Below are 24,295 nucleotides of genomic sequence, written 5' to 3' on the forward strand. Positions count from 1 at the left end.
ACAATGCGCTTATTTAATGGTATTATAATTTGAGTTTATTTTCATGTTTTCCTCACTTTTGTCAAAAGGCGAATTGCAGTATAAATGATGTGCATTTCCAGTGATATGAACACTTCAATTTAAAGAAAGGCATCAAATCAACGCTTTTCTCACCTCGTTCAATTATGTGAGATTAAGACTCTAATTGTTACAATGTCTTTCACCCAATTAAATGAAAATCACCAAGCAGTTTATTGATTTTCAGACAGTATCTTTCGTCTTATCTGCAAGCATCAATTTACAAACAGGGTTTGTGCTGCCACCTGGTGAAATCTGGTGGTGCAGTTACCATACAGAGTGCCATTAGTCATTCCCACAAGATCAAGCTAAACACAAACAACTTTTCTACATTAGTAATGCCATTTTACGCATTTTGTTAGTATATTTTATAAATGTTAATACCTATACATTTTTTTTAAGACTTTTGAAATATCTCTCCATTTTGTCACTAATGGCACATTTCATGGATAAAAACCCTCACTGCAGATTCCAAAACATAATTCCAGTTCATTTGTGAGGTCATAATCTCTAGTAGTTGGACGTTACACAGGAATAATTTCTACTCTGATAATCCCAAAGTCCTTTATGTGACAGCAGCCTCACCATCCTCGTGTAGGAGTCCATGTCCCCACTATCTTTCCGTTGGAGTGAACATAGTACATGGGATGCATCATGGCAGTAGCACAAGCCTGTCAAAGACACAAACCGTAAACATGCACTTAAGCATCTGCAGGGGGTACAGCTAATTTGTTACTAAAATGCTAACGCTGAAAATTACAAACTTCTGGTCGACTCCCCAATCCACCACCAGAGAATTTCTAATATCCATACCCAGAAGTTGTATATAAAGTGATATTCAGCTTTTTCACAACTCCATCATGGAGCACCATGAAAAACAACACTACAACTATACTGTACATAGTTCACCACATAATTGCAAACTCTTAACAATAAATAAGAGTGATTGAAGGAAACCCATAGAAAAATATGGCAGTTTGGAAGCCGTGGCATAACTGGCAGTAACTGAATACATAGGCGAATAGCTTTTATGTAGTTTGTACTTACATGGTAAGGCATCAGGGAGAGCATTGAGCCAACTGGGTATTTAGTGAAGTCCAGCTTTCCAGATACAGCTTCTATTCGCCCATGCTCCTGAGTCATAGACAGCAGTCTGCAATGTACAGAGAACAGAGATCCATACATGTGGGTGAGAGTGAAGGAATGAATAAATTAATGAAAACAAGGAATGAATGAATGTATAAATGTATAAACTTACATTGCTTTCATAAATATTACAAAATAATAATCCCTAACCCTCAAAATAACTACTCAAATCTTGTCATTGTTAATTGCACTAGATCAGCAACAATCTGTATTAATAACCATCTGATATATTATAATGAAAACCCTGATATTACATATTGCAGTGGCATGCAAAGGTTTGGGCACCCCTGGTCAGAATTTCTGTTACTGTGAATAGCTAAATGAGAAAAGCTGACCTGATTTCCAAAAAGGTATGAAGTTAAGGATGACAAATTTCTTTCATATTTAACGCAAGACTACTTTTTTTATTTCCATCTTTAACAGTTTGAAAATAACACAAAAGGAAAAGGGCCCAAAGCTAAAGGTTGGTCATGCATGCTGCATGGTCAATACTAGTAACCATCCCCTTTGGCAAGTAGCGTTAAAACACTTTTTGTAGCCAGCTAAGGGTCCTTCAATTATTTAGTGGATTTTTGCCCATTCTTCCTTGCAAAAGGCTTCTAGTGCTGTGAGATTCTTGTGCCGTCTTGCATGCAGTGCTCTTTTGAGGGCTATCTGCTGATTTTTAACAAGGTTTAGGTCGGGGAACTGTGAGGGCCATGGCAAATCATTAATTTAGTAACTTTTGAAGTAATCCACTGTGGATTCTGTGGTGTGTTTAGGGTCATTATCCTCTTTTCATCTTCAGCTTTTTTTACAGACGGTGTGAAGTTTTCTTTCCAGAATTGCATCCCTGTGCTTATCAGTTGGAGAGTGAAGTTGGAGTGTTCTTTTCATGAAATTCTGCACCCCAAACATACCTTTGCTCACTGTGGCCAAGGAGTCCTATTTTAACTTCATCCGTCCACAGAACTTGTTTCCAAAATGCAACAGGCTTGTTTAGATGTTCCATTGCAAACCTCTGGCTGTGGATTTTGTGGTGAGGACGCAGGAAAGGTTTTCTTTTGATGAAGGTACCTTACATGAAGGTCATATTTGTGCAGGTGTCGCTGCACAGTAGAACAGTGCACCACCACTTCAGAGTCCTCTAAGTGTGCTAAGTCTTCTAACAATCCTACAAAAAGTTCTCTCAGAAAGTTTTCTTGGTCTTCCAGACCTCAACTTGACCTCCACTGACAACAACTACCTTCTTGTAGCCTCCTGCTGCCTTTGTGGGCATTGATTTTTGTTTGTGAACAAGCCATAGCCCTAACAATCTAATTAAGTTCCGAGACCTTGGTAAATTCGAGAGCTTAAATCTGTTAGGTGCCCAAACTTTTACATGGTGTTCCTTTCCTTTTTTTTTACTCATCTTGCTTAAAATGTTAAAAAGAATGTTTCATCTTTAGCTTTTGAAGATCAGTTCATCTTCTACTTAACTATTCACACTAACAGAAACTTTTACCAGGGGTACCCAAACTTTTGCATGCCACTCTAAATCATCTATTTAATGAAAACTATGAAACTACGGAAATATGAAAGCTATTTTCTCGTTTAAAGGCACATTTCATTGATAACACTAACAAACCAATAAATCAGTCAGCTTTCAATACATGTAACCCTTCATCTTAATTTGGAAGGTGCTTACTTGAGCTCAGGATGCCCTTCGATGACTGCATACCCTGTGGGGAGTTTGCCACCCCCATCATGGCTAAGGGCTGTCCAGCCACAGTCGACCAGCAACTGGTTTCTGTGAGGGTAGTGACCAATGACCCTGGTGAGCACTCGCACCGCCACGTCCTTCAGGCTGCAAGAGCCAATCAGAGACTGCTGCACGTCTGCGGACCAATGCAAATGGTTAAATATCAATATGATTTAAACTAGGTAGATGGATGTAATGGTGGAAGGAGAATAATCCCCAAAATTCCTGCCCTTTTGTTAAATTTGGGTAGTTAGGTTTTCTCTGAGGAAGATAGAGACTTGAACATGCAGACTTTCACCTGTTTCTCTATTTTACTTTTCTCCTCTCAGTTTAACAAGATTATTAGGTTTGTTTAAATAATGACTTAATTAATGAATACTCTTTTGACAATGTATCTGTAATATGATCTGGGTAAGGTGGTTATTTCTGGTGTTGAAGAGTGAAGTGATTCATGACAAGCAATAGACATGAAATTTAAATTGCACACACATGGAATCAAACACCTGACAACAAAAAACACTGCAGGGACAGGTGACAACCTGAAATGACACTGACCATAAAATACATAATTCCCAGGGTGCACTTCACTCAGCATTGCCATGTCAGCGACTGGGTGGCTGCAGGAGGGGGTGGAGCCAATGCTGGACTTTACACCCTGGATCCCAGCTGCCTTAAGCCTTAAGAGGTCAAAGGTGATAGGTAACATCAGTCCAGGACAGTTAGCCTGAGCCAGCAACTTAACCTGAGCATTAGAGCCACAGAAGGGTGGCTCAAGGAGAACTGCTATGACTCAAGAAGAGGACATTAGACTCACTCACAGTATTAGGATGAATTATATTATAATATATGAATTATTATAAGATATATCTACTCTAAACTCTGCTCAATGCTTGACACTATTGCAAAAAAGTTACTACATATTCTAGTCCTACAACAACATACCATGGTGATTACAAGCAATGTAATAGGCCAACCCAATATAAAAGGTACAAAAATTATTATCTAATTAAACCAATTCTGTTTATAAAAATCACTGCTCTAAAGTTGGGAGGTACAAATACTTGTACTTATTAGATCAGCAGGTATTACTAGTCAACAAGAGCTTACTGACTTACTTATCCATGAACTGCAGAGTGACTGTGGTGGTCTCCTGAGCGACCGCCTTAATCTGCGCTTCCCCTTGGCAACCGTAGGTGTTCCCACAGTGTGCATATACCCCAGTGAGCTCAACGCCTGTAGTCTCTGTGATGTCCTTGGCCAGTTGTAGCGCCCTTGGCTCAGAATAGGGGATGCCAGCTAGAAGATGTAATTTCTTCATTAGGAGTAGGCACACATTAGGAGTAGGCCCACATTAGGAGTAGGCACACATTAGGAGTAGGCACACATTAGGAGTAGGCACACATTAGGAGTAGGCACACATTAGGAGTAGGCCCACATTAGGAGTAGGCACACATTAGGAGTAGGCACACATTTGTCCACCGTTTGTTGTCATGTGGTACTTTGGTGCTGGTGGTGTGGTTTGATCCTTAACACAATACTAAATGTCAAATTTACATTTATATGGACTATGCTGAAAATTTGGTCATGTTGGGAAACAATCCTTTAGTGCCTAGTAGTCACTTCACATACTGAAACATCAATACAACCAATGTGACTCCTATTCATCACTAAATGCCCGTCTCTGGTCTTCACCTCTGCCATTGTCACAGTCCAGCTTCATCCACACATGCCATGCTTTGCCCTGCTTCAGTGGCCTCTTCCTCAGTTCCTCTAGGGCGGCACTGTTGTCCACCAGAACATGGAAGAGCGACAGTCGCTCCGCGAGCTGTGCGCAGCGCTCCACTTTGTCGAAGGGCAGAGGGTAGGCATATAGGATGTCATCATAGCCGTGGTCGGCGAAAAAAGACGCCTCGGCCAGGGTCGACACCACGATGCAGCGCCGCGCTCCACCTGTCATGATGTCTGCACACTCTCTAGGAACACAGAGCAAAGATGTAAGAAACCATACAAGTTCTAATGATGCCTTCACTGTTGCTATAGGAGCCCCCTTTAGAACTCACTTCACTTAGGGCCCAGTACCATGTGAAACCTAAGAAGTAACTTTATTGCTGACACCCACCACCTTTCCTTAGAATGGGAAAGAGTATACTGCAGGTTTTTTTCTGTAATAATCATTTGTGGGGCACTCACTCCCTGGAAATACATGGGATAGCATGCAGACGTGTGTCCACCTAAACATATCTAAATAGAAACAAGATAGGCTACAGTTCATGTCAGAGAATAGTTCATATGGAGCACAGAATATTGTGATTTAGGTGGAATAGGCTGCCAAGGTTGCAATAACATTGTATTATGCGAGTTTGTTTTCAAAAACACACATTTGTTGTAAAAAAAAATTGAAATCGTCAAAACTTCTGATTACTAGCTAGGTTCCGGGAGGTGTAGTGTCTGGTTTATGTATAACCTTACACTGTTTTATGTGTTTTCATATGAGGGCGTAGCTGTACCCCAAGCTTCTGAAATCGCTCTAGCATCACTCTGGCGTTCCTCTTCACCGTGTCCAGGTCAACTATGAAAACTGGGGTGCACAGGTCATTCGTGAAATCAGCCGCCATCGTTTCACTGTAAAAAGAAAGATTGTTAGATTCCTCGAAAGAACAGCCTTCGGAAAGGTAAACTGTTCTCAACAAAATTACTCTAACGTTACCGTTACTTTGGGCTGAACCGTCATAGGCCCTGTTGTTAGACACAATAAGTGTAACTGCCACTGACCGCCACCGTTTAATCATGATTTAATTAAGTGTTTTAACCATAATTGAATTAAGTGTTTAAATCATGAACTGAACTTTAAAGTTACCGGCAGGGTTTCAGCTTGAGAGTAGTCGCTTTCGTCTATCGTCGTATGACTACGGAATGTCCAAAGGCTCAAAACAGCAAAAACCTTGTGCTGCATCTCAATGACTCCAAGGGGCGTTTCTCCACAGTCCTCTAGTGATTGGCTTGTTTATGAACAAGGGAACAGACAGTAGTTTAGTGATTCAGAGACTCTCCAGTCAGAGTGGGATTTGTTTAGTGTCAAGTTGTGTTCGTGTGAGGTCCCTTTGTTATTCTACATCTAGGCATATGTTTGCATTAAGTGCAGGAATATTCAGGATAAATAGGGCCTAGAGACAATGGTCTCTGTGACTGGACAGAACTTAGCCTGCTTAGTGTACGAGGGGAGCTTCAAAAGACGTTGATATGTGTGTCCCTTGTGTTTTTATAGATTACACTGGGCTAATAGTGAGATTAACGTGGGTAATGTGAAACATGAAGGTAATAGATTAGTAATGGATAAACAATCTACTTGCCCATTTTAAATGTATTAAGTTATTATGAATTTTGTAATTGTGGAAATACGGATGAAAAAATGACAAATGACTTGTTACCACAGCTCCTTTTATTGATCTTACGCTGAAGTCTGACAGCAACAATATGTGGGGTAGACACATCAAGTGTCATATGGTGTTAAAAAAATTACAGACAAACAATCCAAGTTGCTTTATCATGGCTTCAAGTGTCTATGACTGATAACAGTGCTTGGAAAGATTTTTTTTTTCCATTCTCAAAAGCCTTTATTTCTATGACAACGTACAATGCACTGCATGTGAACATCTATGACAATCAAATGGTTCTTTTGTCTTGTCATGGAGTGTGTAACCAAGTAATAGTAGCAAACCTATAGCAAATTAGCCTCTTAAGTCACAGTTCAGAGCAAACAGGAATGTAGAAATTAAGATGAAGTGTAAGGATGGGCTGCTTCTGAGGTGACTCAGTACAGATGTGATACGTCTGTTTATGGCTACATGGATTCCCCTGAATTAAAACACCAACAGTTTTTTGTGTGCAATTTTATGGAAGATTCTTTCAAAGATATACAGGTTAAACTCCAGTCTGTCTAGTTTTAGCACCGTTGTGTAAATGTGTTGGATATCTACATTTACACAGGATGAACATTCTGAAGAAAAACAAAACAAACAAACAAGGAGAAATAAAAACACTACATTTGCAACTCTGTAAAAATGAAACATTGAAAAAAAATCTTTGGAGTTTTGCAATATTAGCTTGTTCCTTTTGCTTTGTCATGCTGTATATTCTCTCCCCACCCCTTGCCTCTCCACATTGTTTTACAAAGTCAACGTTCGTCTCATGGCAGGATATAACCTAGCAAGACATCTGTATCTCACTTATATCACAATATGTCTCACCTAAACCTTCATCCAATCATATTGTGTCTGCCATGAAATGGTGTTGACTCTTTAAAACCCCTAAAGCATCCCCTCTCAGCGCATGATCATGTTAGTACTAGGCATACCTAACACGCCCCACCCTCTCACCCCCCCCCCACCCCATTTTTTTTGCTCAGCATATCCACCGGATGAAGCGCTCAAAGAAGTTGGACTTCGCCAGCTGGTTGAAATCCTGCCCTCTAAAAATGGCTGCCTCATCTTGCAGTGCCAGCTTGGTCAGCACCTCCTGGTCCACGTCGTTGCCCATGGCCACAACCACAGGTACAGCCTCGCTCCGGCGCATGGCCACGATGCCCTCGGACAGGCCCTTCTCGCTGGTGACTCCGTCTGTGAGGAAGACGAAGGCCAGCTCAGCGTGGCGGCGCGCCTGCCGATCGCGGTTGGACATCACCACATTGTTGATGGCATAGGTGATGGCGGGGCCCACACTGGACGAGGAGTCCATGTAGGACATGCGGGACAGGGCGTCGGTGATGAGTGTGAAGTTGTGCGAGAGAGGGAAGACCACGCGCTGGTCGCTCTCGCCGCCGTATTGCACCAGGGAGATGCGGGCGTTGCGCTCGTCGTCCTTGTCGCGGGCCAACGTTAGGCGCTGCGACACACGCTCCACAAACTCCTGCGCGCGCCGGAAGTTGTCCAGGCCCAGACGCTCCGAGCCGTCCAGCAGGAAGACCAGGTCCACCGGACGCTGGGCGCAGCTCGCCACGGCAGGCTCTAAAAGATAAACAAACAAAAAAAAAATATGTTTAGCAAACCAGACACATACATTTACCCAACCAGACCAAACAAACACACAAACATTCAAACAAACAGCATCAAGTAAAGAATTAAACACCAGTTTAAAAACTTCATTGTTTTGGAATAACAGATATAAACATTTTATCAGAAGTCTGTTCAAGCATTCATTTGCTCTTGCCTTCATCATGCCTTCAGATTTACATAATTGTTTGTCTACTAGATATGTAAGTTGTACCATCAATTTTGTACATATTAGTTGTGTTGTCAGAGATTATAAACAATTTGACCACAAAATCATTAAAATACATGATTATTTCCCACACCATTTGCTTGCTACAGTCATTTATTAAATACTGGTCAACAGTATATGAAATATAAAGAACACATTTAAATGCACATAATAAAATACCTTTGCTGTAGCTAAATATGTATTGCAGTCACAGAGTATTTCTCTTTTCCAATTTGCATATTGTTGTTTCATGAAAAAAAAAAATGTTAAAGTGCGATAGTGTAGTTTTTTGCCCTCCTGTCAATCTAAATGGAGCCTTCAACCGTGTGTACAATTTCAGTAAATTCCTTTATCATTGGATGTCAATGGACATTTAAACACACAGATACACACACACACAAACACACATACATACACACACACACCACACTATTGAGAAAACGTTATGTGATTGGCAGAAAATAAAATCTTTCTTTGCTCTTTAACTAGGTGTCTTGAGACAAGAGTTGCGTCTACTTTAAAATCTGGCCCAGTAAGTGTTACAACAAATCATGGTATGCCTTCAAATAAGCTGTGCATTGAATTCCACAGTACTGATCTAATTTCACATATTAGAGACTCCTGAAGTCATGCTTAATAAATTAATTGTCTTTTTTCCCATTTAAAATGCTTATAACTGGTATCTCCTTACAACAGTACCTTTACAATAGGCTCAACATTTGGCATCACTTTACACAAAGCTTTTAGATAAATCATAAATGTGCAAACTGCAAAACGTGTTTGAATGGCATCTGAATGTCTGTGCCACTTCACAAACATTGCAATATGTACAAAACAATTGTATCTATTTCACAATGAAATATCACATCTTCTACGATAAGATCCGTTTAAAAAAACTAAGAAACATTGCAATTGTGATTTAATAATATGTAACTCCATGGCCACCCTGCAAGCTAGTGGTTTGTGTAGATAAAGGGTGCAACTGCTATGAACACCTTCACTAAGCTTTCAAATTACTGTCATCAATATTTAGTCAAAGCGCAAATATCACATTTTTGAGGGCGGGGAAGGATGTTTTTGCTTTTACAAAACAAAGCTTGACAGATATTGACATACTAAGTGATATACAATCACCTCAATGTTGAGCTAGTTGAGCTAGAGTTAGTAGTTTGGTAGATGTCACTCTCATCAGCGCTAACTTGTAAAGCCATGCTAACAGTTAGGCCACAACACGTAATGATTTTGCCAGAGCCGAGAGGAATAGCAGCCTTCAGCCTCAAATATAGAATCGTGCTGGGAGCTGTCATCGAGCATAGTTGATTCATGGCATGCTAAGCTGAAGGTGTCCCCTATATGTCCCAAGGGACAACATCATTCTAAAAATAAGAGCCAGTATCGCAACTTTTGTTTTGATTCCTTTCTTTCTATTTTTTTTTTTTTTTTTTAAAGACAGAACCCAAGGGCTTTTTCGGGATCTCCCATGATGTTGCCAAAGACGACTTTGAACGAGTCAATGAACTGCTCAGTCCACTGTTGCCTCTCAAATCCTGTGGAGAACTTGGCTCTCTGGGCAGTGTAGGCCATTGTGGCCACGGCTGTGGTGTAGGTATCGGTGAGCTTGGTGTCCTGGAGAGACCCGATTAAGTTTGCCACGCTTGGCACTGTGCTTGGGACGGGTTCGTCGTCAAACAGTGGTGACCCGTTCCACGAGGACGCCTCATCTGCAAGTGAGCGTTAGAACAATAGTTTTAGGGGTCTCCAAGCAACTGGCTCCGCCCACTGAGCACAGTGCAGACTGTTATTATGGTATGGCGCATTTTTAACAGGTTTGGGATGTTCTGGTGTACGGATTCTGTATGTGACTAGGTAGTTTAGCGGCCATTTCAGTTAAATGGTGATTTTACTGAGGTGTAGATACATTGAAGCGTTGACTGAAATTATGTAATGTTAAGAATGGCAAATTAAAGTTGGGACATATTTAATGTTTATCTCTATAAATGCCTATATCCTGGACTCCTCTCTGAAAATGAAGATATCAAAAGTTGATATCTTGTGAATTAATGAGGTCTTAGCTGCCCAAATCTAATCATTCTGCAGGGTATTGTCACTAATTTTAGCATAACCCAAAGACAAAGACTATTCGATTGATTAAACACAGCATAAATGGCAACTACTGTTGTTTAACTCAGCATGTGCAGTATAAGAGTATACTGTGCACAGAGCAATTGTCAAAAATGACATAATTTTTCTTGTTAAAATAATGAACAAAAAGCTCCCGGCGTGTAACCCGTCATCAGTGTTGCATCTGAGAACCAGATCAGAATTCATTCAGTCCTCAGCTCTCTTCTCACCCCCAGACTGGATGTCCCTCTATGCGAAATACAATACTTACCTAATAGCAGAACTCTTCTACATCATACCACATACTCCACTTTTGGTCACAAATGATACATTTTTTTTTTTTTTTTTTTTTTACATATACCTACATCACCAACAAGAAAAACAGCAATAAAACAGTCGACCAAACAAGGAAAACAAAGCCTGACAAAAATAAGCCTTCAAAGGACAACAAACTCCACACTCAGTTTGCTATATAGGTGCGCGTTTGAGTGAATCTTTCAACTTACCGGTTTTGCATGGAAGGTCAGGGCAGACGATGACAGGATCTGAAACACAGACACTGAGCATGAACGTCATATCCTCTCATAACCCACTCAGTCAAACCATGACCTTGGAATGGGAGCTGAGGAGCTGCTCCTACGACGCTAAGTACCAGGGCACAGTCACTTCATCACTAAGGTGTACACTAACAAACTCCCAATTTGATTGTTTGCTGCACTGGTTTCTATCATACACATTCCAATTACACATGCAGTTATTAAATTAAATCAAATTAAATGAAATGAAATTTTATTCGATTCGATTTGATTAAATTAAATTAAATTAAATTAAATTCAATTCAATTCAGTTCAATTCAATTATATTTATATAGCGCCAAAACAATTAAATTGTCTCAAGGCACTTTCCAGAGTTATGGAGATGAGTACTGTATGGACACCTCTACTGACGTACAGTGGAATTAATCAGATAATCTGTTGCAATATCTTCAAAATATCTAAATCTAAATAAACGACCTAACCAACACCTAAACAACAACAACAACCCTTGGGCAACAGTGCAATGCTGCCATGGGCACCTACCAGGGCAGAGTACTGTCTCAATCTGATCGATGAAATCCTCCGCCACCAGGTCAGCAAAGCGCCTCATGGGTATGACGCGCCCCTTCTTTGGGCCTGTGTTTAAACAGGCGATGGACTCCAGATTCTCGTTGTCCCCGGGGACAGCGAACATGTCGCCGATGCCGATGGCGGCGACGTCAATTTCCCGGGGCTGATTGCACAGGTACGTGAGAAGTTTATCGTTGTCGCGTGGGTCAAAGCGACCATCCGTGATCACCACCACGCTGACTCGGGCCTTGCTGCGCTTGCTGTCGCGGATCAGGTTGTCATAGGCGAACTTCAGGGCGGACGGGGTGAAGGTCCCACCGGCGATCCACTCCAGCTTCTTCACTGCGTCTTTGAAGGCAGCCAGAGAGTCGATCCGCGCGTCGCTGGGTTGGATGGCCTGGAAGGTTCCGGTGTGACTGTATTGGACCACACCAACACGGGTTCCTGGCACAGTGATAGAAGACGAAGAAGACAGAGAAATCATGCAGTCAAAGATGAAGAACACATAGCCTACAATACACACACATTAAGTTTCACATAACAGTCATTTATCTAGTTATTACCTCTTGTTGCATATATAGTAGGCCTAGATTGTAGATAGCAGTCAACTGACATGTTACCTGTTTCGGAGTTAGGGTCTTTAGCCATGGAGCCCAATCTGTTGATGGTGTTGATGACAAAGTTCTTCTCCAAAGTAAAGTTGGTAAGGCCCACACTCTCTGAGCTGTCAATCACAAAGACGATATCCAGAGCACCACACCTCTTCTCACAGTCTGAGGAGAAAGTCAGGATGAGCTCATGAATTTGTTCATTTCGATGGAAGGCAACACATATGCTAAATTAATATTACTGTTAAAATCAACAATATTCATGGTAAAATTGGCCTAAGGAACTAGCCAGCTAAATAGCTAACAGCCAACAGACCACCTTGGTAAACACCAAAACAACACAGCTAGCACTGATACAAGCTAACTGGCTTTCTAACTGATGTTGGTAGGCAATTTATTTTGTGACATTCCTACATTTTTGTATGGGGTTTCGAGCCCTGTCCACGAAACTACATAACCAATAGCTTGGGCAGAACTTACATACTACTGCTTTAAATAATGTTATTGAGTGATGTACTATATGTTACTGACAAGTTAATGGATCTATTGCAGTTCATCAATAGCAGCACATAAGTCACTTACCACAACAACCACAAGTTTCTCGAATGTAGCTCATAACGTCACATTCCTGAAAGAAATGTTATGACTTAGTCACTGCTCTTTCATACCGGGATGATGACTTTTTAAAGCAACAACTATTATAATAAATGTACTTACAGTCAGGCCAGGGTCTCCTTCAGGACCAGAATCACCCTACAGTCAAATCGAAATTCACAAATGGAAGGTGTCAGACCCAAACAAAAACAAAGATGCCTCACAATAAGAGAAAAATGAGTCCATGTCCATGATCAACACAGTCACTAATGTTGTGTTCGAACTACTGAGGTTGTGGAAATGCTTACATCTCTTCCAGCATCTCCTCTGAATCCTCTCGGCCCTGGTTCCCCATGTGGTCCTGACTCACCCTAGGAACCACATTGACATTTACAAGACGAATGGATTTGTCATTCCTTTTACTTTCATATACTTTCAAAGTCTCACCTTTCTCCTATGCCTAGAACAAGTTATTCTCTTTTTCTAGTGCCTCGAGCATTTTCATCCTTTGTTACTCTCAATGGGCGCTCCCAAGTGAAGGATACTAGACTGGCAAACCATATTACATGCATGACACACTGTAACCCTTTTAATCTGTATTACAAATTCAATTCTGTAACAGTGCCAAAGTGCCCCATGTTGTGTGATGCAGCTTATAAAAGCAATGATGGATAAGCCAAGACCTGACTCGCTTACCGCGTCACCAGGGGTTCCCTTCAGGCCAGGATCTCCTTTTGCCCCACAGTCACCTCTGCCGCCCCTTGGCCCAGAAGATCCTTTGCCACCCCTGTCACCCTGTGGAGATTTATAATACCTCAGCCATACTCAAATCCAAAACACCAAATCGTACAATTTGTGCTGCACTACATTATCACCACCACTGCATGGCATTTGACTCTTAATGCTGTAAATTATGAAAGTTGGCCATCCGTTGATCTTTGCTTACTGGGTTTTTGCACACATTAAATACTGTTAATGCACGCTCTTTTTGTCGCTAGAGTCTGATTTTGGATGCAAAGCCTGAAGCGTAAGTCTGTTGAAGGGAAGAAGGGACAAACAGAATTGGCCATACTGTAGAGCCTCTTGGTCCAGGATAGCTGAAGCCAGGTCTGCCACCGTCACCCTGATGGTGAGGAAATAAAAAGCAATCATATTATGAATAAGAAAAAGATTAAAAATGTTTAGATCAAACAAGACTAAGCTTACTAAGTGATCCTTGGGTAGAGATAATGACTATTACATTGTGATCTCAACAACATAGCACTACTTTATGCATTTACTTTTGCCTCATTTCAGTAACAGGTACCTGACATCACCCTTTTAGAGCTTAATGACTGAGATACACCCACCTTAGGTCCAGGAGTTCCAGGATCTCCCCTAGGTCCCATATCACCAGGATCGCCACGGCTACCCTGTTACACAGATGCAACTGCCTATAATTAATGTATTAACAGAATACCCTCTATTCGTCTTTATACACTGTATTCATCAACACAACAACAGTGATATTTATTACTCAGATTCTCACATTGATCCCTGGTTCTCCTAGGGCCCCTGGAGGGCCCCTTGGTCCTGGTAAACCATTGTCTCCCTTCAAAAAAGTACAAATAAAGACAATATTCAAAAATCATTCCTTCATTGTGTACATACTTATGGAACAATGCATGCTTTCACAGACATCCTGTTGAAAGATTTCTTGTGTGCTTGTGCTGACAGCTGAAGGCAATCTGACAGTGAATCTGTGACAATTACTGCCTACTTGTTGCCCACATTTTGATAAACCACTCTGCCAAGATTTCCTGCCTTGTGACTAAGTGAAGCAAAATTGTAATGGCAATCATATTGAATATGATTTAAAAAAAAATAATTATACACTTTGCTGGCAGTAAACACATGTTAATGCAACCGCAACGTACAACGCTACTACAACAAAAGGAAACTTTATCCCACTAAAATTATGCATTTCTGGCCAGCACATTGCTGATGCCTGCTGGCAGAAGCGCATCATTGAAAATGATTGATGCAGGATTTTGAAATTGTCAGACATCTTAAGTCCAGACAAGTTATTATACGTATGTCAGACATGCTGATTTAGCAAGCTCTATCTAAGACAAACCTCTGTCTCTACAACACCCTGACTGATATTCTGGAGGCTAGTCACTGTGCACAGTCCTTGTGCTTAGCTACAATTCAAATCCAGCTCCAGCATAGTTCATACCTTTGTTCCTTTCGTGCCGCTTTCACCTGGAAGACCTCTTTGTCCCTCTGGACCTTGTTCACCCTGGGAAAACAGCATGATATGGATATGGATGAAGATGTGTGCTGAATGCTATCGCTTAGCTATTAGCCGTATACCACTGATGGAGGGATTCAGTGATCACTCACCAGCACCCAAGGGGATTTATTTGGATAAGATTGTGTTTTACGATACCTTCTCTCCATTGGGTCCAGCAGGTCCTGTACTTCCCTTGGATCCAAAGTCTCCTCGTCTCCCCTATGGAAAATGAGTGACAAACATCAATGCTTGCTATATGTTATGACTGAAATGTAAAATAACAATTTTTATACAATTCCTTACAGGTTCTCCTAGTGGCCCTGGTCCGCCCTCCTTTCCCTACAGGACAGAAAATACAGAGATTCATTTACATTAATAATTGCATTCATTTTTTTGTTATAGTTAAGTACTTCTTAATGTAATCACCACCATATCATGATGTTTCTTTTTAAAAATGTGAAAACAGTTGAAGATATGTTGGCTGCCGGATGTACGGAGCCGGAGGCACACTCACTGCAGGTCCTTTACGCCCGGGTAACCCAGGTGCGCCTGAACTTCCTCTTTCTCCCTGCAGGGGACAGTACAGTACATTAACAGAAAGTGACACCAACTCTGCTATGGCACATTTTGTAAAGCGCTGGGAGTTGTCGGGTGTACATTATTATTTTTTCCTTAGGCCACCGATGTAATATGGCTGACCGATTGAAAATGCACAACAGCACGTGCTCAACATGACTTGACAATGGATTAAGTTCCAAACACATGTGGTTTTCATCTTGAAGAAGTTTCAACATACTGTAAGACATTTTAGAAGCACCCTACCTTTGATCACCTACGTTTAACATCCTCAACTCAAAAACATTTTGTGTATGCAACTAAGAAAGGAAAACCAAGACCTAAATAAACATGTCTTTTTGAGTGCAGCCAGACACGGTCTTCCTGTGACATACCTTAGGTCCAGGACCTCCTGCTGGGCCAGGGGGGCCTGATCTCCCTGGGCGACCTGAATCTCCCTAAGAAGATAGAGAGTGAGTTTTGTGTGGTTATACAATATCGACACTAATCAATCACTAGTTTCAAATCGTCTGAGAAGTTGCATTGAGTAAAAAAAATAATGATGAAATGTTGATTGATGATTAATATATAGCACTGTGCAAAAGTTCTTTTCTATCTTCTCCATTAGTGTGTCAATAGGAAATATTGTATTTAGATTCTATTTCAAAACATTTGCATAGTACTGTATATCACCATGTATATAAAAAACCCCATCTTTGTCTACATAAACCACCCTCGGAAACAAATCTTAGTGTTGGACATTTTGAGGAATTCAGATTACCTTCTCTCCAGAACTTCCACCAAAACCAGCATCACCCACATCTCCTGGGTGGCCATCAGGTCCCTAGAAATACAGCAATGATTCATTACCATCAGGTAGACATACACACATTAGTTCGCAGGTCAGTCATCGCCACCCACAGGTATTTGTGTAAATGGTAGGCTACACAAAAGGCAAGATTCTTAGTGTAACACTACAGTGCCATTGAAAAGATAAGACCTCTTGATGTTGCTGATGTTGCTGAATTCCGTGCATCAAGCAATAATACACAAATCCAACACACATAATTGGAAAAAGTTCCAATATTGACATTAGCAATTGAATCTGGTGTCATCCAGATCTCACTAATCCATGCTGGAAACTGATGCTCACTGATATAAATTTGTCACAATGTGATTTTATGAGTCTTAAACACCAATTTATGAGTTTTTCATGGAAGAATGATTATAATAGCTCTACTCAATGGTTGTTTTAAATGTCAGAGTGTTTAAATGTAACTGAGTCGTATTGGGAGATGAGAAGACGTACTGGTACGTCCCTAGCCACTACCAGGTGTGAAGATGTGTGTAGCTATGTATAGCCTAGTAAAGGAAGAGTTTGCTAAGAATATATTCTCCTGAGTGGACATATGTTATGCTAGTTGATATGTTATGGGAATTAGTTGACATAAAGAGAATTACAAAAGAGTATCACATGCAGACATACCTTGTCACCTGGATCGCCTTTACAACCGGGAGAGCCTACCCGCCCAATTTTACCCTGCGTAGAGAGCAAGAAATTGAATGTAAGAGTGAACAACCAGACAGTAAGTATGACTGCTTTGATTCCACCAATGCAGCTTCAGTAACTTCACAAACACATTTAATTAATTTCAAGCCTGGTGCACTTCAAGTCAAAGCTCCTGCTCTATGTCTGAGAAAAGCAAACTGTAGTGTCAACTGATGCTAACCCACCTTCTGTCCATCTGTTCCATTGCGTCCAGGTAACCCGGCAACACCCTGCAGTCAATCAAGAGAGAGTCCACTTTAGAATCTTGTGAAGAGAGCCTTCTGTTTTGATATTTGAATTGTTTTTAAGTCATGATACAATACCTTCTTTCCTTGTGTGCCGATCTCACCCTGTAGGCAAGAAACAATGGATACAGGTTACAGATGGCCATATACTTTACATAGGGCCAAAACACATCAATCCTTCACCAAACTCTTAATAGAGAATAGCCTTGGATACCATGGATATGTTCATGCCAATGACTTTAATCAAGTATGTTTGTATGTGTGTTAATCATATGCCTTTGTTTGCTGAAACATGACTTTTCTGTTTCTGTATATCTTTGCTTCTTCAGTGCTGACAGTTCTAACTCTGTGTATTTGCTTAAAAGTGTACCTTCGGAGTCCTGAGGTAACTTGAGTGAATTTTCACCTGACAGCCATCTAGTGATTATTTCACCTTTTTAAATTAGTTCAATATTATTAAAAGGCATCTCACCTTTTCGCCTTTCAAACCATTATCTCCCTAAAAGATACATACAAATCCATTAATATTAATCATTTTTAATAACTGAAATTATATACATTTTTCCACTTTGAATATTTCATTGCCTACAGATGAAAGACTTACTTTAGGTCCAGGGTGGCCAATAGGACCTTCAATACCAGGATCACCCTGTGGAAAAAATGTCACAAACAAAAGATTATTTTTAATAATAATAACACAAAATAATATTCTAATTCTAGTATGTGAAAATGTGCACATATCATACACAGAAATATAAAATCAATCATAAATACAGGCATTTATTTCTAAAAAGTGTCTGCACTCCACCAGGAAAAAGAGGCAATACTTTTATTAAATATTTCTCCCAGTTTCACACAGCCATTTCCAAGGTTCTATGGCTCCTCCCTTTAAATGAAGGGCTCTGCCAACAATGCTGTGAAACTTAAAAAAGGGTAAAAGTGTAAACCTGTGACTCACCTGCCGACCTATGTCACCTTTCGGCCCGGCACCGCCTTGATCACCTTTGGCTCCCTAAAACCAAACAGTCATGGGGTTAGTTTTGAACTTCATAGCTCTCAACACTGAGCATGCATTTTATTTATTTATATATTTACTCACTTTCTGTCCTCTGTGTCCCGTTGGGCCATCAGGTCCATCTGTCTCCAGGCATTTCACCTTGTAACACTACAGGACATAACGACAGGAGTGTGTTATTTGAGGGAAGTCAGGCCATTTAACTAGACTCCCACTTTAAAGGCTGTTAAAAATGGTCAAGTGGGGGAACACTCAAATGACTCAGCATGCAAAATCATTTCCATGCAGCCTATGAACCTAATACTACATTTTAGTTTATTGTAATGTATGGTTTGGTTTAATTCCAAGTTTTGTTGTCTAAGGAACAGTATGTCAGTTAATGAGAGATGCCCAAAGGACACACTGCCATAAATTCAGACACACTTGTTTGACAATCAGGGTTATGAAAATATTTAAAAAGGGAGATTAAATAATGAAAAAAAATGTTTGGAAGTAGAAGACAAGCTTTCACCCTTCTAGTTTGTGCCTTTCATATTATTTCCAAATGATTTACCAGATGGATACTGATGAGTGTATGACATTGGGATCTCAGGATAGCAGATCTAGACACCAGTTCCAAAGTAAGTCTCTGTTCTAATTGTCAAGTAATAAGTACATTTTCGTCATGACCTAGACCTCTTACCTCCTGATAGGCTTGATGCAGCTGTGGAAGCAAAAAAAGAAAACAAAAACAAGAGAACAGTCAGTGTTGGTATAATACATAATTGTTCCCATTACAAAACAAAATCATACAAATGTAAGCATTCATCGTGATCTCACCATGGCTTTGATGATACGCTTGTAGGTGTCTTCGCTGATCTGAATCCCCTTGTCTGTGATGTTCACGGCCAGGTAGTCGTGGCGATACACCCCGGCGGGCGAGTTGGCGATCTCCCGCAGGCCGGCCTCATCGACGTTTTGCGACGCTGCCACCACGAACAGCCTGATGTTCTGGTCCCTGGCCAGCTCGGCCGACTTCTTGATACCACCGCACGGGTTCCCCGTCACGTGGCCGTCAGTGATGACCACTGCGTAGCGCAGGCTCGGCTCGTTGGAGCTCATGATCTGCGCCGTCATATTGGTGATGGCGCAGTCAATGTAGGTGCCCTTGCCAAGGTACTGGATACTCTGCAGGTTCGTCTGGAAGGTGGCCGTGTCGGTGATGGAACTGAAGACCTTCTGGGTCTGGGAAAAGTGCAGGCCACCGACCTTCCAGGTGATCTGCACCAGGCCTTGGTAGTCCTGGTCCTTCAGCTCAGCCGCGAAGCGTTGCGTGAACGTGCGGAGGCTGTTCACCAGGCTGCCTGGGGGCGGCTCCTGAAGGGCGATGGTCTCAGACGTGTCGATGACAAAGTACAGGTGGATGGGGCATTCTGGCTTTGCTGGAGGACAAACACACACACACACACAGGGAAATTAAAGTGAGAATTGCTCCTAGTAATGACAACTTGGTATTCCCTCAAAATTAGACTGTAATTTGAATAGACTGTTGGCTGTGTAGGCATATGTTGTCATTGACACCAGGTATTGTACCTTCTGTCAACTGTAACACAATCCCACTTTCATTATAACCTACAGACAAGCAGTATGTTGAGATGGGTTTTACACTACCACTTACTATGACAGTCTTGGGCTTGGACATGCACTGCTGCTCCATATAGGAGGCACAAAACAAGGACCTTGAGCATCACCATCTTTCCTTCCTTCTCCCTGGAAGACAAAGACTAAACATTAAACAAGCTTCAATAACTCTTCAGATGGACACAACCTGCAGTGAAAAACAGTAAGGTAAAGATAGATTGAGGCTAAAGTCATAAGCTTTTTCCTGCTTGTGAGGACACTTACACCCAAATTACCTGTTCCTGTACGCCCGGTACTTAAGTCTGGCACTCATTAAACATCCTAATTTCTCCCCTACAGCCTCCAAACTTCCACAGTTGATAAGGTCTGTGGGGGTGGCATTTCCCTGGCATCCTGTGTGAAGTCCCTGAGAGGCTTTCCTGAGCCCTGGCCGGCCCAACATGTTTCATTGCCATGCTCATACAGACAAATAAGAAAATGTGAACTTACAAACACAGGAGTGTATATAGACCATAGACCACATTGCATTAATTGAAAACAGATTCACTGCAGCAAGCTTGCCCTTCTTTCCATTCTCTTGTATAGTGTAGGAAACAGAAGTAGACAGTAATGAAACTGTCTCTCTTGCAACACAAAAGCCTGCAACAGTTACTGTGGTAACCGTTAAATATCAAAGTATGCGTATATTCTTTTGTGGCCCTCTCAGAGTATATGGGCTGGAATGTTATGAGATCATCTCTGAGGCATTTTATGATTCAGACAATAATTTTCTAAAATAATGCAGTTTAAAGTGACTCAGTTCTATTCGGATGGTTTCTTGGCCATTAGCACTTGTTCTGTTACATGAGCATCTTCATTCATATCTCCACTCACTCAGTCCTGATAGCTGCCAAATACAACCACTGTCCTCTACTCCAACGTTTTTGCAACACCGTCCATGAGTAGTGGCATTGAAGAATAGAATAGAAATAGAAATATAAGCCTTTATTATCATTGTATTTGAATGCAACGACATTTGTATGTTCAAGTTCAAGTTCAAGTTTATTATCATATACTCATAAACAGCATTTATCAGTAATGAAATTCTTTGTGCTCAATGTCCGTTCAACTTAGAGAATAAATACATTAAATACTGGAGAATGGAGAAAAAGGGTAGGAAAAAGAGAAAAAAATTGTAGTGCAAAAAGATATTTCAAGGACAGTTGCATCCTGATGGCATGTGGGTAAAAACTATCCCTGTATCTGCTGGTACGGGACCTTATGCTCTTGTATCGCCTTCCAGAAGGCAGGAGGGAGAAAAGACTGTGGCGGGGATGACTAGGGTCAGAAATGATCCGCTTGGCCTTCCTCCTGCAGCGCTGGCTGTAAAGGTCCTGAATGGATGGCAATGCAGTCCTTGTAATACGCTGTGCAGATTTGACCACTCTTTGTAGTGTCTCTTTGTATGTGTATTGGTATTTCACTATTGTAACAGACATGTTTTTTTATCAAAGCTAGGATGCTGTCAAACATGGATGCTGTCCATTTTGGCAACGTCAGTATTATTTTTGTTCCCGGAGAGACCTTTGTCAAAATGAGAGGTTCCCTTATAGGGCTATACTAGACCAGTGTAGAATTTCTCCAAAGCTTTGTGGTGCAATAATCACTATTCCATATTATCCTTTAACTGCCATGTTAAACCACAATGTGGGAGCTGGGGAAGGAAGAGGTACAACTAAAATGACCTCCTAAATGAGTGATGACAAAGCGTGCATAGAATCATACACACGCAAGACCGTCAGAGGATTTGTCACTGTACTGCACACCTCCCTTTGACATTGCAGTGGTCTGACAAAACTCTACAGACGCTTCAGGCCGATACTCGCTCTTCAATAAGCCCAAGTCTAAATGTCCATGAGTCGCCCACCCAAATGTATAGATAGGCCCAATCAATTTCACTGTGTAGTCTGGTGATGTGTAGAGTGAACACAATCTATAATGGTGCACTCTTTTGAAATGTAATTGAGTTTTGCACCTACTTCTCTGTGACAGTTAGCATGCTAGTTCTGCCTGTTCATCTCACTGGGGATGGATCATTACAGTGACCTGTCACCAAGCAACACAGGTGCAATCTGCAGCACTGTAGGGTTACTCACTTAGTGGGTTCTTTGCCTGTAAACATTATGTCGTTTCCAGCTAAGTAGACCATTGGCATAAAATGGCTCTTCATCAGGAAACGCATCCTCTTCAATATAATACGTTTTGCTGCACTATTTATTAATTTGGTTATAACTGTCTAGTGAACATCCCTCAGGTGACATAACTGGATTTTGTTAGGAGGTGTTACCATTAATGCATTCATATGAATTAGATTTGCTTGTGATTATAGATTAATCACTGGACTCCTGAAGACTATATCCTTCTCAATAATGGGTGAAAACAAGCTGACTCCAATGCTTGCTACAGCTTCACGTGCTTGTGATAATAACTGTTACTGATCCCAAATCAGTGCTTTTCTGAGATTAAGATGGACCTTGAACATCAGTATGGTTTCTCAAAAGCTGTCTAAGACATGAGGGGGTTGGAGTAAGTGATTGGTGTGTTTATCTCATTCTCATCCACGGAAATTGACACGATTAAAAGACGGCCTCTTGACTTCTGACCTCAGACCCGCTTATGCCCCTGCTGTGGTAAACAGCTGCCACTTTGAAGTACCATTAGAATGGTGATAAATTCATTTTTGTCAGCATAGCAAAGATGAAGTAGATACGAGCTATAAACACCACAGTCTGTCATCTATTATAAGTAAAGGAATAACGATATGTTACAGCTGAGCTGATGACGTTAAAGGATGTAGATTGACGCAGCATACGAAATGCGTGAAGTCTGTGCACCAGCTGCTACTCATAACTTCAGACCAATGGCGCACCTATTGCGCATGCTCTCTCCCATCAAGGTGTGTCAAGGTAGTAACATTACACAAAAATGTTATGTTAAAATAAAATGAAAGAAATTATGCAAACAAGATTAATAGTTAATAACAGTTGGAAATCGTCCGCATAATCTATAGAAGTATGTAGCTAACGTTTGGTTTACAGTATCCTTACCTCAGATAGGTTTCCAAGGCCTTTCGCTAATGTAAGTACACTGACTGAAAACAAATAAGACCAGGATAATATAACTTTCGTGTTGATTCTTAAGTCAAAGAACACTTTTTTTATGAACCATGCAAAAACGAACTCACTCAACGAATGGGTGTCTGCTGAAAGGGAATCTCGACAATCTGTTGTTCAGTCAAACGGGGTACATTCAATTTTTTTAAACGAAATTGTGTACTACTCAAATCAATTAAAACAATGTCTCCATACACATAATTGTGTAGCCTACATTTGTCATAGCGTTTTATCTAGCACACGCATGCTTCCGATTATGGTTAGGTGCACTAAAACACTAATTTGCTATTCTAAACCACCGTGCATTCTTAGTGACAGCCCTTATAATATAGCAAAGTGTGGCATACATGTTCACTTCTCGCCACCAGAGGATTACGTACAGCAATCAACGGAATGAAGTTTGAATAAGGGGTTGATGCAATCCAGACTCATACAAGCTGAACATCAGCAGTAAGCTCATCACGACAGAAGCGGAACCAATTTAAACATCCAGTTTTTCTTTACAAACCAGAAAAGCAGACTTAACATTTTAACACTGCTTGAAACCAGTAGTTTGATCCATCCAAGCATCTTTTCATATGGGCTTAACAAAATAACCAAAACATTTTAAATACCATTTTAACGTGTACCCCCCCCCCATGCTTCTTTACGTATCCCAAAAAACGTGTTGAAATATGCGATCAGAACGTTAAATGCTGGCTACAGCATACAAACTTCGTTTAGATGAACAAACGTGTGCGTCGCGATAACGGAAAGAATGCTCTTCACGCCAAGTTCATGGTGTTCAATTTTTGTTGGACTTACCCTTGCTATGAGAAGCGTTTTGCAAACTTTGGAGAGGTTAAACACAATACTTGGTTTTCACGAACGCATCCCGGGGTAAAACAAGGAGAGAAAGAAAAGTATCCAAGGAAAGCGGGAGTGGTTGAGGCGTCCGCCGCAGCAGTCTCCTCTGCGCTTTTCCCCTGAAACGTCCTTCGGATAGGAGACTGGTCCCTCCTTTAGCAGAAGCGTTTACACTTCATCCATACAACACTCACCTACTATTACGCATGGGGGCGCTGTGAATCCACATGGCGTTTTTGACCCTGTGTGCGTTTCATTATATTGTGCTTTTGTTGTTTTCTCTACCCACAAAGTTTCTTGAAAGAGCGTTTAAATATTCAGACGCATGTGTTTGATCAGATAGTCCCAGGGACTGCCTTTATGATCTGCCTTTGGGAGTTCTGATCTTTGTTGGCATTTTCTAATAATATTTGATGCATGTGTGCATTGG

At 41.0% G+C, this 24,295-nt stretch overlaps 2 protein-coding genes across 4 annotated transcripts; both read right to left on the bottom strand.

Moving 5' to 3' along the window:
* Positions 1 to 12: 12 nt before the first annotated feature.
* zgc:162816 (uncharacterized protein LOC571260 homolog) lies at positions 13 to 5,893 on the bottom strand. Of its 3 annotated transcripts, none has more exons than XM_031558704.2 (8): positions 5,770 to 5,893; positions 5,393 to 5,545; positions 4,616 to 4,896; positions 4,039 to 4,219; positions 3,479 to 3,600; positions 2,870 to 3,059; positions 1,105 to 1,210; positions 13 to 728 (listed from the first exon to the last, which is right to left on the bottom strand). In XM_031558704.2, exons 1-8 carry the CDS (start codon positions 5,874 to 5,876, stop codon positions 639 to 641), a joined length of 1,230 nt encoding a protein of 409 aa, XP_031414564.1. In that variant the 5' UTR covers positions 5,877 to 5,893; the 3' UTR covers positions 13 to 638. The 3 variants fall into 3 exon arrangements, with proteins under 3 accessions (XP_031414564.1, XP_012678852.1, XP_031414565.1); XM_012823398.3 differs by having other exon boundaries at positions 5,781 to 5,885; XM_031558705.2 differs by lacking the exon at positions 5,770 to 5,893 and adding an exon at positions 5,631 to 5,741.
* A 451-nt stretch (positions 5,894 to 6,344) lies between these two features.
* Positions 6,345 to 24,027, bottom strand: col6a2 (collagen, type VI, alpha 2). The gene is made up of 28 exons (XM_012823442.2): positions 23,824 to 24,027; positions 19,905 to 19,996; positions 19,067 to 19,668; positions 18,930 to 18,950; positions 18,332 to 18,397; positions 18,191 to 18,244; positions 17,837 to 17,881; positions 17,705 to 17,731; positions 17,311 to 17,337; positions 17,173 to 17,217; positions 16,925 to 16,978; positions 16,220 to 16,282; positions 15,834 to 15,896; positions 15,398 to 15,451; positions 15,187 to 15,222; positions 15,040 to 15,102; positions 14,827 to 14,889; positions 14,137 to 14,199; positions 13,958 to 14,020; positions 13,681 to 13,731; positions 13,305 to 13,403; positions 12,917 to 12,979; positions 12,732 to 12,767; positions 12,597 to 12,642; positions 12,027 to 12,179; positions 11,380 to 11,850; positions 10,807 to 10,845; positions 6,345 to 7,926 (listed from the first exon to the last, which is right to left on the bottom strand). The coding sequence occupies exons 2-28, from the start codon at positions 19,978 to 19,980 to the stop codon at positions 7,325 to 7,327; spliced, it is 3,045 nt and encodes a 1,014-aa protein (XP_012678896.1). The 5' UTR covers positions 19,981 to 19,996; positions 23,824 to 24,027; the 3' UTR covers positions 6,345 to 7,324.
* Between the last annotated feature and the right edge of the window lie 268 nt (positions 24,028 to 24,295).

Source organism: Clupea harengus, chromosome 21 (assembly GCF_900700415.2).
Source record: "Clupea harengus chromosome 21, Ch_v2.0.2, whole genome shotgun sequence".
Lineage (NCBI taxonomy): Eukaryota > Metazoa > Chordata > Actinopteri > Clupeiformes > Clupeidae > Clupea > Clupea harengus.

Excerpts from the sequence above, each read along its gene's own strand:
- zgc:162816 (XM_031558704.2), bottom strand. The coding sequence starts at position 5,876 with ATGCAGCACAAGGTTTTTGCTGTTTTGAGCCTTTGGACATTCCGTAGT. Across the intron at positions 4,897-5,392 it reads ATGAAAACACATAAAACAGT|AGAGTGTGCAGACATCATGA; the intron begins GTAAGGTTATAC and ends CTGTGTTCCTAG. Across the intron at positions 4,220-4,615 it reads GGACTGTGACAATGGCAGAG|CTGGCATCCCCTATTCTGAG; the intron begins GTGAAGACCAGA and ends TACATCTTCTAG.
- col6a2 (XM_012823442.2), bottom strand. The coding sequence starts at position 19,980 with ATGGTGATGCTCAAGGTCCTTGTTTTGTGCCTCCTATATGGAGCAGCA. Across the intron at positions 17,732-17,836 it reads TTGGCCACCCTGGACCTAAA|GGAGATAATGGTTTGAAAGG; the intron begins GTAAGTCTTTCA and ends TGTATCTTTTAG. Across the intron at positions 12,180-12,596 it reads AGAAACTTGTGGTTGTTGTG|ACTGTGAGAAGAGGTGTGGT; the intron begins GTAAGTGACTTA and ends CTTTCTCCTCAG.